Raw genomic sequence first — 13,355 nt, forward strand, 5'->3', positions numbered from 1 at the left:
CATGCAAGCGCGTGCGTACGTGAGTACATTTTCTTAAAAAAAAAAAAAAAAAAAAAAAAAAGCCCACAAATCCCAATAAATTTATGTGAATTTTCATGTGTCTTACCTTTTCCTATTTGGTGCATCTTGGAGGTGAGTCTGACCTGGGTTATGTTACACCTTATACTGTAATATGAGTAGGTCACACTGGAGCTAGACTGAAATGTTTCGAGGTGTGGACTGCCTCTGACACCTGTTCCATTTTCTTATTCATCTTTCACAGTGCTTTTATGACAGCGATAGCATATGCTTAATTTTATTTTACTTCATTATTGTTACTGTTTATTTGGTTGTTTTTTTGGGTTTTTGTTTGTTTGTTTGTTTGTTTTTTTGAGATAGGGCCTCTCTACATAAGCCTTAGCTGTCCTGGAACTCATGTAGATAGACCAATCTGGCCTCAAACTCACAGAGATCCGCCTGCCTCTGCTTCCAAGTGCTGGGATTAAAGGCATGTGTACAGTGCAATGCCTAATTATATCTAATTTTTTTAAATTCACTTTTCATCCCAATCACTGCCATTATACCTAATTTTTTAAAATGAGCTGTTGGGTGAGTTTGCAGACATCAGTGTTGTTCGGTTTTGATACATCACTTACCTTGTGTGCTTGCTTTTTGTACTTGCACACTTTTTATATATTTACCTGAAAGTTTCAGTTTGAGAGTTAATTTTTTGAAAAGTTCTTCACTTTTGATCTCACCATCTGGGTCTAATTTTTAATCTTGTTTTGAGTTTTTGTTTGTGTACTTTTGTTTTTTCCCCTAAGAGAAGGATCTCTTTGTGTAAGCTCTGAAAATGAAGCTGGCCTAGAACTCAGATCACCTGCGTCAGTCAGCCTCCCATTGCTGGGACTAAGGGCATAGGCACCAAGCCTTGACGGACACTGTCTGTTTTTGTTTCACTGAGCCAGTGAATTGAAAGCGGACAGTTTTGTTTACTTGTTCAGAAACTCGTGAGTGCTGGGTGGGTACTGCACTGTGTCCGTGGAATTCTGATTTCAGTTTATCTGTGGTTTGCTCTACCTTAGTGTTAGTTTTTATCCGAAGCCCAGGCTGGTCTTGAATTTGCAGCAGCCCTGCTTCAGCTGCCTGAGTGTCAAGGATTATAGGTGTGAGTGACCACGCCCAGCAGGAAATGTTCTTTTATTCTAGATGGTTAAGAAAATGGAATAATGTGTTAATATTTATGTTACTAATCATCTGTGAATCAAAACAGTATTATCTTAAAATTTTGGGATCTAGATTTTTTCTAAAACCTGCCATAGTGAAATGTACTCAATACAAATTTCTTTATAGCTTTGTTTACTAGCGAAGTGCTTTAAGCCTGCCCTTCCATATCTTGATGTGGATATGATGGATATCTGTAAAGAGAATGGAGCCTATGATGCAAAACACTTCCTGTGCTACTACTATTATGGAGGGATGATCTATACGGGGCTGAAGAACTTTGAAAGAGCACTGTACTTTTATGAGCAGGTAATGAGTTTTCTGAAGTTGTGGTTGGTTCTGAACTTGTGTGATCCAAACAGCGAGTGTTATACATACTAGGAGAGCTAAGGTTGAAAGACAGGCAGAGCCCTCATAATTGCACATAGGCTTGCAAAATGAGTCACTTTGGAAAAGAGTTTGGCGGTTAAGATAAAACTCAAGATCTGAGCGGGGCAGTGGTGGTGCACGCCTTTAATCCCAGCACTTGGGAGGCAGAGGCAGGTGGATTTCTGAGTTCGAGGCCAGCCTGGTCTACAGAGTGAGTTCCAGGACAGTCAGGACTACACAGAGAAACCCTGTCTCGAAAAACCAAAAAAAAAAAAAAAAGACAAAAAAAAAACCCTCAAGATCTGGGGGTACACTTTAGTGAAAGAGTGTTTACCTTACTTGTTCAGGGTCCTGGGTTGAATACCAATCCCAAACACAAAAGCAATTACAATATTAAGCACGTGGCCTAGCAATTTTACTTCTAAAAATATATTCAAGAGCAATAAAAAACACTGTCCACGTAAAAACACATAGAACCAAAAAGTAGGAATAACCCAGAATAATCCTCAACTAACTGAAGAATGGATAATTTATGTCCACACAATGGGATCATTTTCAGCCATATGGGGGGGGGGGGTACTGACCTCAGAGCTGGAACACTTGTTAAAGAAGTCAGTCACAAAGGATCACATATTTATGATGACTTTTATACAATTGTCCAGAACAGACAAGTCCAGAGACAGAAGGCAGAGTGTGGTTCTGTGAAAAAAGTAAAAAGTGGCTGCTTATGAGTGGAGGGTCTTTCTGAGGGATTGAGATGTTGTGGACGAGGTAATGACGATAGTATTATAGCCCAGCAAATGTAGTGGGAACCACCGGGTGACATACTTCAAAGAACAAAGTTTGTACTCTGAGTTATATTTCAGTAAAGCTGCCACAAGCCATGAATGCTGACATTCTCAGGTGCTCAGTAGGTACTTAAGTTCCAGGGCAGCTCTGGCCTGTACAGCAAGTGTCTATCTCAGAAATAAACAAAAGGGTTAAAGCTTAGCTAGAGGGGAGACACCATGCTCACCGGTGTTCCCAGGGTAAGGCTTCTCCATCATACTTGGGGATAAGCTGACCTCTACAGTTTCCCTACTGCAGGACACTTGACTGCATAATTTGTAGTAGGAGAGGACTGTTTACACCCTTCCTGGTTTGTTTGTTTGTTTGTTTGTTTGTTTTAACCTTATAACAAATAATGGCTCAACAGGTAAAGGCACTTGCCCAGCCTCCTGACTGGAGTTTGATCCTAGAAACCCACATAATAAAAAGAGATAGCATTCTCTCAAATATTCACTGGTGTTTGTATACACAGGTGCCCACACACTGTAAAGAAATAGATGTAATAAAACATGTTAATAGTAATGGACGTTTAAGTCTCACTGTTGTACAATTAAAGTGATGCCTGTGGTCAGTTGGTATTCCTGCTGTGCTGTGCCGTATCTTCACACTGCTGTCTTCTCTTGCTCAGGCTATAACTACTCCTGCCATGGCCGTCAGCCATATCATGTTGGAATCATATAAAAAGTATATTTTAGTGTCTTTGATATTACTTGGCAAAGTACAACAGCTGCCTAAGTACACCTCTCAAATTGTGGGTAGATTTATTAAGGTAAGTTTTTAAAATAAAAGTGATTTTCTTACATTCTGTATTAATTTATATATAAAGACATTGTGACAATACAGTCTTATAATTTTATTTTATGTTGATTTAGCATGGATTGTCTAAGGAAGCCCAGGAGTTCACTCTAGTCTGTTCTAGTCTGTGTACATTCTGTTTCCCTTGTTAGTCGTAGTTGTTCTTGGGAGCCCGTTTCCAGATAGTAGGTGTTTAAGCTCTTGCAGGGGCTGCATTACATACAGGTTGTATTTCTTTATTATGTTTTAGTCGAATACTGAAAACAGTTACGATTTGATTGAACTTTAACTTATTCAAATGTTGGGCGTCTTACTGAAGTTCTACTTAACTACTGTCTTGTTCCAGTTCCCTGGCAGCCAAACTTTGGGACAACATTTAAAAAAACAAAACAGTGAGACATTTTTGTTTTTGTTTTTCTGGTTTTTGTTTTTAAGTGTGTATAGAGAGAGGGCTGGGGAGCAAGCATAGTTGATAAAGTGCTTGCTTGAGTTTGGTTCTAGAACACATGTGAAAAGTTGAGCTAGGTGAAAACAAGTGGATCTTGTGGCTCACTGACTATGGAGTGTCCCAGGTCCTGGTGAGATGTTCCTTGTCAAAAAACAAGTGGATGAAGCCAGGTGGCTAGCAGCAGTAGCAGTGATAGCAGTAGCACCAGAGAGGCAGAGGCAGATGAATCTGAGTTTAAATCCAGCCTAGTCTACAGAGCAAATTCCAGAAGAGCCAGGGCTACACAGAAAAAAGCTGTCTCAAGGAAAAACAAAACAAAACAAAACAAAAAAAGATAGACCTCTGGTATTTGGATAATATGTGTTGGCTGGGGGCATAGCACAGGCCTAGCGTGCTCAAGACCCTAGGTTCAGTCCCCAGCACTGCAAAAGTGGGTAAATACCTTCTGATCATGACGTTTCTTTTTAAGTTGAGCAGTTATAAGTTATCATAGTAATGTCACTGTCGACACTAATTTTAAGACCAGCTGCAGTGGTGTACATCTTTAACTCTAGTGCTAAGGAGGCAGAGGCAGGCAAAGCTCCCATGAGTTTGAAGCCAGCCTGGTCTACATAGTGAGTTCCAGGACAGCTGGTGCTCCACAGAGAGACCCTGTCTCAAGAAAAGAAATAAAAAGACCATCATTGTTTTAGGGATGTAAGTCTTGTATTATATTGTTAGTTGACAGATGGCCACCTACACTTTGCCTGAGAGCTCCTTGTGGCTTTCAAGACTCTTGACTGCCATGTCTCCTCGTGAGGAGGAAGGCAGCTAAAAATGCCCTGTGGGAAAGTGATGGGTGGGACTCTGTTTAGGGCAGCCATACTCAGAAAACCATAGGAAGCTACTATTCTATTGGCTCCTGAGCAGCCAGTAGACCTGCTGTAGGAGGAATGTCTTTGTAGAGTAATTGTCTTCATAGCTCAGGCACTACTCCTAAGAACTAGTAAGCTACAGGAATGTGGGTGTTAGGAACAAGACTAGTCAAGGTGCGTTTGAATCCATCTCTGCCTGAAGGTAGTGCTCTGATTCTTTCACAGTCATTCGGCTGTCTGTCCTGCTCCTGGAGGAAAGGGCACGTGGTCCATGTGTGGCAAGGGCCAGTTGGCAATAATGAAGATTTTTGCCTTCATTTTTCTTGTTTAACTTACCAGTACAGAAACAGAGAACCACTGATAGAGAAAAAATGTGTGTCTTCAATGAATTATTGATAATCAATTATTCCATAGTGAATTTCTGTCCTTGGTCTTGAAAACCAGGATTTGTGTTGGGTAAAGTGTAGCATTATGGTAATATGCAATATATTTTCTGAAAATATACTGCTATAATTTTTTTTCTCACCTTAAACATTTAGCCTCTCAGCAATGCTTACCATGAGTTGGCACAAGTTTATTCAACCAATAACCCGTCTGAGCTGCGGAACCTGGTGACCAAGCACAGTGAGACGTTCACTCGAGACAACAACATGGGCCTGGTAAAGCAGTGCTTGTCGTCTCTCTACAAGAAGAACATCCAGAGGCTGACCAAGGTGAGGCACAGGCTGCCCCCATGGCCACTCTGGCTCTTCTTGGACCTGGTGTCCCTTTCTTTTCATCTTGAGCACAGAGGAAGCAGGTACAGGATAAAGTGGCAGCGTTTCTACACTAAGAGAGAATCTGTTGCAGCTGGGTTCTTAGAAAGAGTTTGATTGATACCTTTTGGTCTTTTCAGGGCTAGAGCAGGGTATTTGAGAAGAGGAGCAGGTGAAGAGGAAGAAAGGTAGGAGATACGGCTACACTGGGAGGCAGAGAGGTAGCCCTGAAGGGGTGATCAGTTCCAGGTGGGGAGTCATGTGTGGCTAGTGATCGCTGGCCTCAACTCTCAGGCTGTGCTGATCTCTGCTTTGACGTGAGAAAACTGACATTACCATGTAGGCCACAGCTAGACAAGCCATGTGTGCTTAAGTTGTAGGAGGTAAGGGAGTTTTTATTTATTTACACAGGATCTTCCTATGTTGCCCAAATGGACCTTAAACTCATGATCCTCCTGCCTTCGTGTCCAGAGTGCTAGAGTTACAGGTGTGTGTCACCATGTCCTGCTCTTCATTTTTATGTTCAGGGTTTCTGATGATAACAAATGCCTGCTGGGTCTGATGGCATGTGCACATAGTCCTAGCACTGGGAATTCTGAAGGAGGGTTTCTTAAGGCTAGTCCAAGCAATGTTACAAGACTGACTGAAGAGGAGAAAAAAAATAAGAAATATACTTTTTATTAAGTGTTTGACCTATAAAGCGAAACATAAATCCCTTCTTTAAAAGGTGTGTGCTGCAAGTAATAGGAATTTTACTAAGAGAAGCTTATGTAGCGTTTGACTTTTGGGTAAAGAGGCTGCTCACAGCCTGGCAGTGACGGCTGGTAAGATGATGGGGATCCCAATGTTCCCAGACCTGTGCCCACATCATCAGTAGGAAATCAGGCTGTAGCCAGGATGCCCGTCTGGTGATGACGGCAGGAAGTGTGATGGATACTGAAGGATGGGAGGGAGGGAGTGGGTGGAGATGGACAGGCCATTGGGAACATGGGGTCTGGAGGAGAAGAGGGACAGGGAACTCCCTGATCAACAGGAGGAGTCCCTCCCGATAGTCTAGACTCTAGAAAGAACAAGGAACAGCTTCCTGACTAAAAGAGAAACCAGCAAAGAATTAGTAAGAAGTCAATTTGTAAGAAAAATGAAGAATGTGACAAAGAAAAGCAACTCAGAAAAGTTCTACAACAAACGTAACCTGTCAACTAGACAAATCAGCTTTAGAAATCTAATCTGATTAGATATGCTAGCATATGCCTGTGCTCCCCAGCACTTGGAATGCAGAGGTAAGCAGACCTCTGAGTTCAAGGCCAGTCTAGTATACCCAGAGTTCCAGGCTAGCCAGAGCTACATGGTGAGATCCTGTCCCAAACAAAGAAGTCAGTCTAATATATGCAGGCATTGCTATGAAAGTCATCAGCCATAGCTTAATATCCTGAAATAGTTAACAGCTTGTACTTTTGAGCTAGCAGTGAAATAAAATGTGTTTTGTAGTTTAGATAGGATAATCCAGAACAAAGTAAGCACACAAAAGTAAAATTAGAAAAAAAAATTATAAAAAAACCACAAAGTTTAAGAAAAAAGAATTCGATCTAATAAACAGGTTCCTAAGGTGGTCTGGCCAAAGCTGAGGCAAGCAGCTTATTCATTGTGTCCAGGGTCCTTCATGGTCTAGCTCATGGTAGGTGATAACATACTGAGTTTATGAGCCTGTTCAGGGCATCTAGGGGAGGACCACAATAAAGTGAGGTGGGCGGGGCAGTGTCTTACTCAAAGGGTAAGTCTCTGGTGGTGATAACTATGCTTGACCTCAGGTCCTAGTGCCAGAGTAATAGTGGAAGAAGAAAAAGAAGTTTTAGTCAAATGAAGCCTCTTCCTTAGTAGCAAATCAGAAAGAAGCTGTTCATAGAAGCCTCAGCAGATAGACTGTGTGTATTGATGTTTGTGATGGGATCTCTGTCTCAAGGTGGCCAGGGACTGGGGCCATTGGGAGTTTTATCTGCTTCATCCATTGTAGAGAGGTTACTTTCTGTCACTGTTTAGACATTGGTTGGTTGGTTGGTTTTGAGACAAAGTGTCACTGTGTAACCCTTTATGGCCTAGAACTTGCCCATCAAGCCAGGCTAGCCTTGAACTCACAGAGATCCATCCGTCTGTCCTGTCTCCTGAGTGCTGGGATTAAAGGTTCATTTAACCATGCCTGGCTGGCTATTAGATTTTAGATTCCTCTCATGTCTCTTCTGTGTGTGTTTGTGAAGATAGTCATTTGTAATTACGAGCATACTGTTCTCTCCCGCTCTTCTCCTCAGTATGTCCTGATCCTCTTTTCCATGGCAACCTAAGCCTGTATCACGGATACTTAGCTTCAGGTACTCTCTCACTAGCCCCAGTGGAAATGCATTACTCACGTTTTCCTAATGATGGTAGAATGAACATTTGTCCTATGATGAATGTCCTTTTGGTTTCCTCTTTGACATTTGAGTAGCCCTTGATCTTCTGATTTCTGAAACTTGATCTGTTTCTTACTCATGAAAATGCTGCATATGTATAGGAAACTGAGTGTCTCATTACTCTGCCAGAGAGTAACAGCTAAGATCAGATCACTGGTTTAATTCATTTCAAGTAGCTTAAAAAGTTTGTGTGTGTGTGTGTGTGTGTGTGTGTGTGTGTGTGTGTGTGTGTGTGTACACGTGCGCACATTGGTGTAAAGCAGAGAACAATACATGGGAACCAGTTGTCTCCCTTTGCCATTAGGATGTAGGATTGAATTCAGGTTGTCAGCCTGGCTGCAGGCACTAGTACTCAGTGAGCCATCTGTCGGCAGCAAGTCATTTTCACGAAGAAAATTTTATTTTATGTAGCAATGGAAAAAATACTGAACACATTTAGTTCATACCTTTTTTCATTTCTACATGTGATTTACTTCTGACTTTCAGACCTTTTTAACACTATCATTACAAGATATGGCAAGCCGTGTGCAGTTATCTGGACCTCAGGAGGCAGAAAAATACGTTCTACACATGGTAAGTGTATTTCAAAATTTTTAACTAGTAGATATTTATTTATTGATTGATTGATTGATTTGATTGATTGATTGATTGATTTTCCAGACAGGGTTTCTCTGTGTAGCCCTGGCTGTCCTGGAACTCACTCTGTAGACCAGGCTGGCCAGATTTTTTATTTTTATAAAAGCAGTGGGTGTTCATTATGGAAAAAAATAAGAGGTTTCAAAAAAAAGCAAACATTCCGTGTCAACCACTGTTGACATATTTCCTTACAGTAAGATTTCCCAGTCATGGCTGCATGAGACTTGTAACTTTCTAAAGAGAAAAGGATAATTTAGCTCACATTTTGGGTCCAATATGTGGTCTTACTGGTCTAGCCTTTGGTGAGCGTGGCACGTCATGACACATGCATAGGAGCAAACCATAACAGAAAGACAGGTCCCACAGTTCCTTTCAGTGCTACACCCAGGGTCCCCCATTTTCTTCAGCTCCTAAAGTCTTCTCTCTCGAAATAGTTTCACCCAGAAGAAAGAGCTTTCAGTCATAATCCTTGAGGACACTCAAATAGTTAATGGACTTGTATGACATACACCATTGTTGTATCTAGTTTATGTTCCTTATTTAGTCTTTTTAAGTCACTTGAAATATCCCTGAAATATTTCACATGAACAAAGGATGAAGTAGTGCTGTTATGTTGATCTGTGATAGGATCTTTCTCCTACTCAGGTATGAATGCTAAAACAGTCGTCAGTATCAAGAGAGTCTCTCCCTGTCCCCATCCCTCAACCCCCAGATGGTACCTAATCCAGTGTGCTATGATGTTGTTGACTTACATTCTGAGTCTAGTTCCAGATTTCGTTGTGGGCATTATCAGTCTGGCTACATGTGGAGTAGCACTGACAAAGTACAGGACAAACTTTGACACGCTGACACCGCCTTAAAGCCTAGAGATTAGGACTAGAGACACTGCTCAGTGGTTAAGAGTACTTGCTGCTCTTCTAGAAGACCTGAGTTCAGTTCTCAGCACCCACATGGGCACCTCATACTGCTTATAACTCTGAGCACACATGCACATACTTATACAGACACATATACAAATAAAAGTAAACCTTTAAAGAAAGACTTAGCAGCACACCAGCCCTGGGTTCACAGCTTGGTGAGGCAGGGTTCTTAAGCTGCCACTTTAGTAGGTGATGTGCATGGAAGCACACATAATAGGTATTCCATTACACACATTCTCTCTTTTTAAATTACTGTGTATGTGGGTGTTTTCCCTGCATGTATGTCTGCGCACTATGTGCATGCAGTGCCCCTGGAAGCCAGGCGAGGACTTTGGATTCCCTTGGATTGGAGTTATACCACTGTGAGCTACCATGTGGCTGCTGGGTATGGAACCTGGGTTCTCTGGAAGAACAGCCAGTTCTCTTAACCTCTGAACCATTGCTTCAGCCCCCACCACACACATTTTCAGAAGATGCAGACATCCTTCAAGAGACAGAACACAAAGTGCATGTTTGTGTTTGCTTCCTCCACCGAGCCAGAGGGTTTTAACAGTTTAGTTGTGTTTGTTTTGAGCTTTATATAAATGGTGTACACTGCATGCTTTTTAAGAGCCATGCATGTAGATAGATTTAGGTGGTCCATTTTCAGACTGTAGTGTTACAGTGTACCTTTCTATCCTAACTATGTGGCCGTTTGGATTGATTTCTGTTCTGATTGTTACAAGAAATGCTATTATGGTGAACCATGGTCCAGATACGGTTTGAGTCTGCAATAACATGTGTGGTTAGAGAACTCTGGATTCTAATTAGTATGCTTTGGGTTGGAGCTGCTATCTTATTAACACTGTCTACTGTACCTTCCAAGACAAGGAACAGCCATTTTAGGTAGCTCAGTTGCATTGCTCACAAGTGGGCTAAACATTAGTCACCCTGCAAATCTGGGCACAGTGGCTTTTGCTACAACCCTAGCAATCAGGAGCATGAAGCAGGAGGATTTTGTCTGCAAGTGTCAGCTTTGATCCTCTTGGCGTCTATAGTGATACCTAGCATATAACATTTAGGAAACACTGAATAAATAGATAACACTTAAAATACATAAGTAATTGAGCTGGAGAAATGGCTCAGAGATTTAGAGGACTTACTCTTCCAAAGGACCTAGGTTTGAGTCCTGTCACCCACACTGTGGCTCACAGCCATCTGTAACTAATTCAGCGGGTTACCCTCCATGGGCAAAACATCCATACACGCTTTTGTTGTTTTGTTTTGTTTTATTTTGAAGTAGCTAGGCCTGTGACTCCAGATCTCAGTGTCTGAGGCAGAAGGGTCACGAGTTTGAGGTGTGTCTGCACAACACAGCAAGACTTAGGCATTGTTTTTGGACCTTTGGTTATGTCCACCCACTTTATGTTCAGGCCTAAATTTTCATGGTTTCTTACTTTTCTTTTTCATCTTTCTTTTTTTTTTTTTTTTTAGATAGAAGATGGAGAAATTTTTGCAAGTATTAACCAGAAGGATGGTATGGTCAGTTTCCATGATAATCCTGAAAAGTATAATAACCCAGCCATGCTCCATAACATTGATCAAGAGGTAAGCATGCTGCTTGGTTTGGGCCTTTTTGACAGGTGATTGAGCTGCTGTGTTGGAATACTCCTGTGCTCCAGGATAGCCTGCTCATCAGTAGTTCCCAGCCTGGACACAAGAGGCTCTGCTGAAACTCGTCTAGATTGAGCAGCTAAGCTAAATGGGAGGTTAGATTTCCCAAGTAGATTACCAAGACCTACTTTTAACTCCAAAGCCATTCAAAGGATGTAGTATTTTACCTGTGCTTTACCACAGCTGCCAGTGTGTGGACTTGTTTCTGTGGGTGTCCAGGCGGAAGAGCAAAAGGCACCTCCCATGTCAGCAGCAGCAGCAGTGTCCTGGGCATCTAGGGGGCACTGTGTCAGCGGCCTGCTGCTCTTGAGTATCGCTCTGGGTTCTGGGAATGAGCTGGTTCATCTAGACAGTGTGTTTCTTACTTTGAAGGAAGGAAATGAGTGAGCTCATGTTAAATAAGAAACTGAAAGCTGTGTGTGGCTGCCTGTTTCTTTGAGCCTGGTGCTTGGAAGGCAGATAATTGAGTCCAGGGCCAACCCTAAATAGCAAGACGGAAAACACCAGACCAACAGCAGAATTCCCAGGACAGGATGGGAGCAGAGGAGGCTCAGCAGTTAAGAACGCTGGCTGCTCATCCAGAGGACCTGGGTTTAGTTTCCAACACCCAATGAGGCAGCTCACAGCCATCTGTAAGCCCAGTTCTAAGGGATCTGATGCCCTCTTCACACATATGGTTCACTGAGTGCACTTAAGTACTCATACATGTTTGTTAAAACATCCCAAGAATCCTAAAAAATAACCCATGGTAATGTAGAATGCATTCCCTACATTACTTTCTTGTGGTTTGAAAAATACAATGTAGAAAGTAGAACTTTATTACTACTGTTTTTTATAATTTGTGGATATCAAAATGTCACCTAAAGTGATACCTTAGCTTGGGGACTGGCAAAATGGTTCAGTGGGTAAAGCATGTGCTGCCAAGCCTGAGGGCCTGAGTTCAGTTCCTGGGACCTCCATGGTGGAAGGAGAGAGCCTGACACCTGCAAGTTTTCCCCTGACCTCCACATATGCTGTGTTTGCCACTGTGTGTCTGTGTCTGTGTCAGTGAGAAGGATGCTCATGGGATTGACTGCAGGTATTGTTTCAACTTGGGTATTATACATACAGTATACAGAGTCTCCTCCCGTTTGTTTGTTTGTTTTGGGTTTAGAGGGTGGGTGAGGCAGGGTTTTTCTGTGTAGATCTGGCTGTCCTGAAACTCATTCTATAGACCAAGCTGGCCTTGAACTCAGATCCACTTGTATCTGCCTCCTGAGTGCTAGGATTAAAGATGTGTGCCACCACCTCCTGGCTCACGTATTTACTCTTGAATCCAAATATTTTGACTTCATAACCCCTTAGCCAAGAGGTTTCAGATCAGTGACTAAGTTTCTAGCCCACCACTAATAGCTGGTTACAGATGTGAGTGACCAAACCCTGTTACTAACCATGGTTATATGGCTTTTGCACAGATGCTAAAATGCATAGAGCTGGATGAGCGACTGAAGGCCATGGACCAGGAGATCACAGTGAACCCCCAGTTTGTTCAGAAGGTAACTAGGGTGGGAAGAAAGGCAGTACACCAGGCACAGGAACTTGGTTTCATGTATTAAATGTGAAGTTGCTCATTGTTCTTGAAAACCAGTACCCATAAATTCACAGAAATACCTTTTAAGATATGTTCAGGAACTGCCCCCAAGGATGCTTAGAGAAGGCCCGGGTTACCTGTTGTTATTCTGTGGTGGTTCCTGCAGAGACAGGCTTGGTAGCTGGCACGCTGCTTTCACAAGAGTCCTCTTGATAAAGTTGATCACAAACACAGCACTTTGCTTTCTCTTTCACAGAGCATGGGCTCGCAAGAAGATGACTCAGGAAACAAGCCCTCCAGTTACTCTTGAAGCTAACCCCCATCCTGAGGTAACAGAACTTTGGCCTGGCAAGTGTGAAGAGGGCATCAGGAAGTACCATGCTGGTTCTGTGCTGATTCCTCCTGGACAGTCAGAAATTCAGTTTTAACATCTTCAGTCCTATTGCTTTCAGAAAACCATTCTCTGCAAAGAAAGAAAAAAAAAAATCCTACTTTAGAGTCTGTTGTGGATTTATTTATCCTCAGATTATTGTTATTATTGCATTAAAGTTACCTTTTTGTTTAATCCCTTGAATGTTAATGTGTGTTCTCTCACTTTTTTCCCTTCTGCAAAGGTTTTAATGATACATTAAATTCTGACTAGAAATAACTGGCTGGGAGCGTGAGACCTACATGGAAGTGTTAGAATCCCTGTTGCGGTGGTAGCTGATTGTGACTGTGAGGCACTGTTGGCTCTTTCTACTGCTCATGTGCGCAGTTTCTGCCATCTTGAGGCTTTCTCCCTTTTCTAATTTTCTTTCTGTTTTTGGTTCTTCAAGATAGGGTTTCTCTGTGTCACTCTGGCTGTCCTAGAACTCACTGTGTAGACCAGGCTGGCCTC

At 42.2% G+C, this 13,355-nt stretch overlaps 1 protein-coding gene across 4 annotated transcripts in view; it reads left to right on the forward strand.

Moving 5' to 3' along the window:
• The window catches only part of Cops3 (COP9 signalosome subunit 3), a 22,456-nt gene extending 9,416 nt beyond the window's left edge, over positions 1-13,040 (forward strand). For 3 of the 4 annotated variants that reach the window (XM_076936727.1, XM_034504490.2, XM_034504492.2), the window contains 7 exons: positions 1,333-1,512; positions 3,029-3,169; positions 5,037-5,210; positions 8,183-8,269; positions 10,726-10,839; positions 12,360-12,440; positions 12,732-13,040. In XM_076936727.1, coding sequence (XP_076792842.1) covers positions 1,333-1,512; positions 3,029-3,169; positions 5,037-5,210; positions 8,183-8,269; positions 10,726-10,839; positions 12,360-12,440; positions 12,732-12,785 — 831 coding nt within the window. In that variant the 3' untranslated portion in view covers positions 12,786-13,040. Of the gene's footprint in view, positions 1-1,332; positions 1,513-3,028; positions 3,170-5,036; positions 5,297-5,392; positions 5,441-5,663; positions 5,710-8,182; positions 8,270-10,725; positions 10,840-12,359; positions 12,441-12,731 lie in introns of those variants that run through there. The other variant, XM_076936728.1, reaches the window with a different exon arrangement.
• Positions 13,041-13,355: the final 315 nt, after the last annotated feature.

Source organism: Arvicanthis niloticus, chromosome 6 (genome assembly GCF_011762505.2).
Source record: "Arvicanthis niloticus isolate mArvNil1 chromosome 6, mArvNil1.pat.X, whole genome shotgun sequence".
Taxonomy (NCBI): Eukaryota; Metazoa; Chordata; class Mammalia; order Rodentia; family Muridae; genus Arvicanthis; species Arvicanthis niloticus.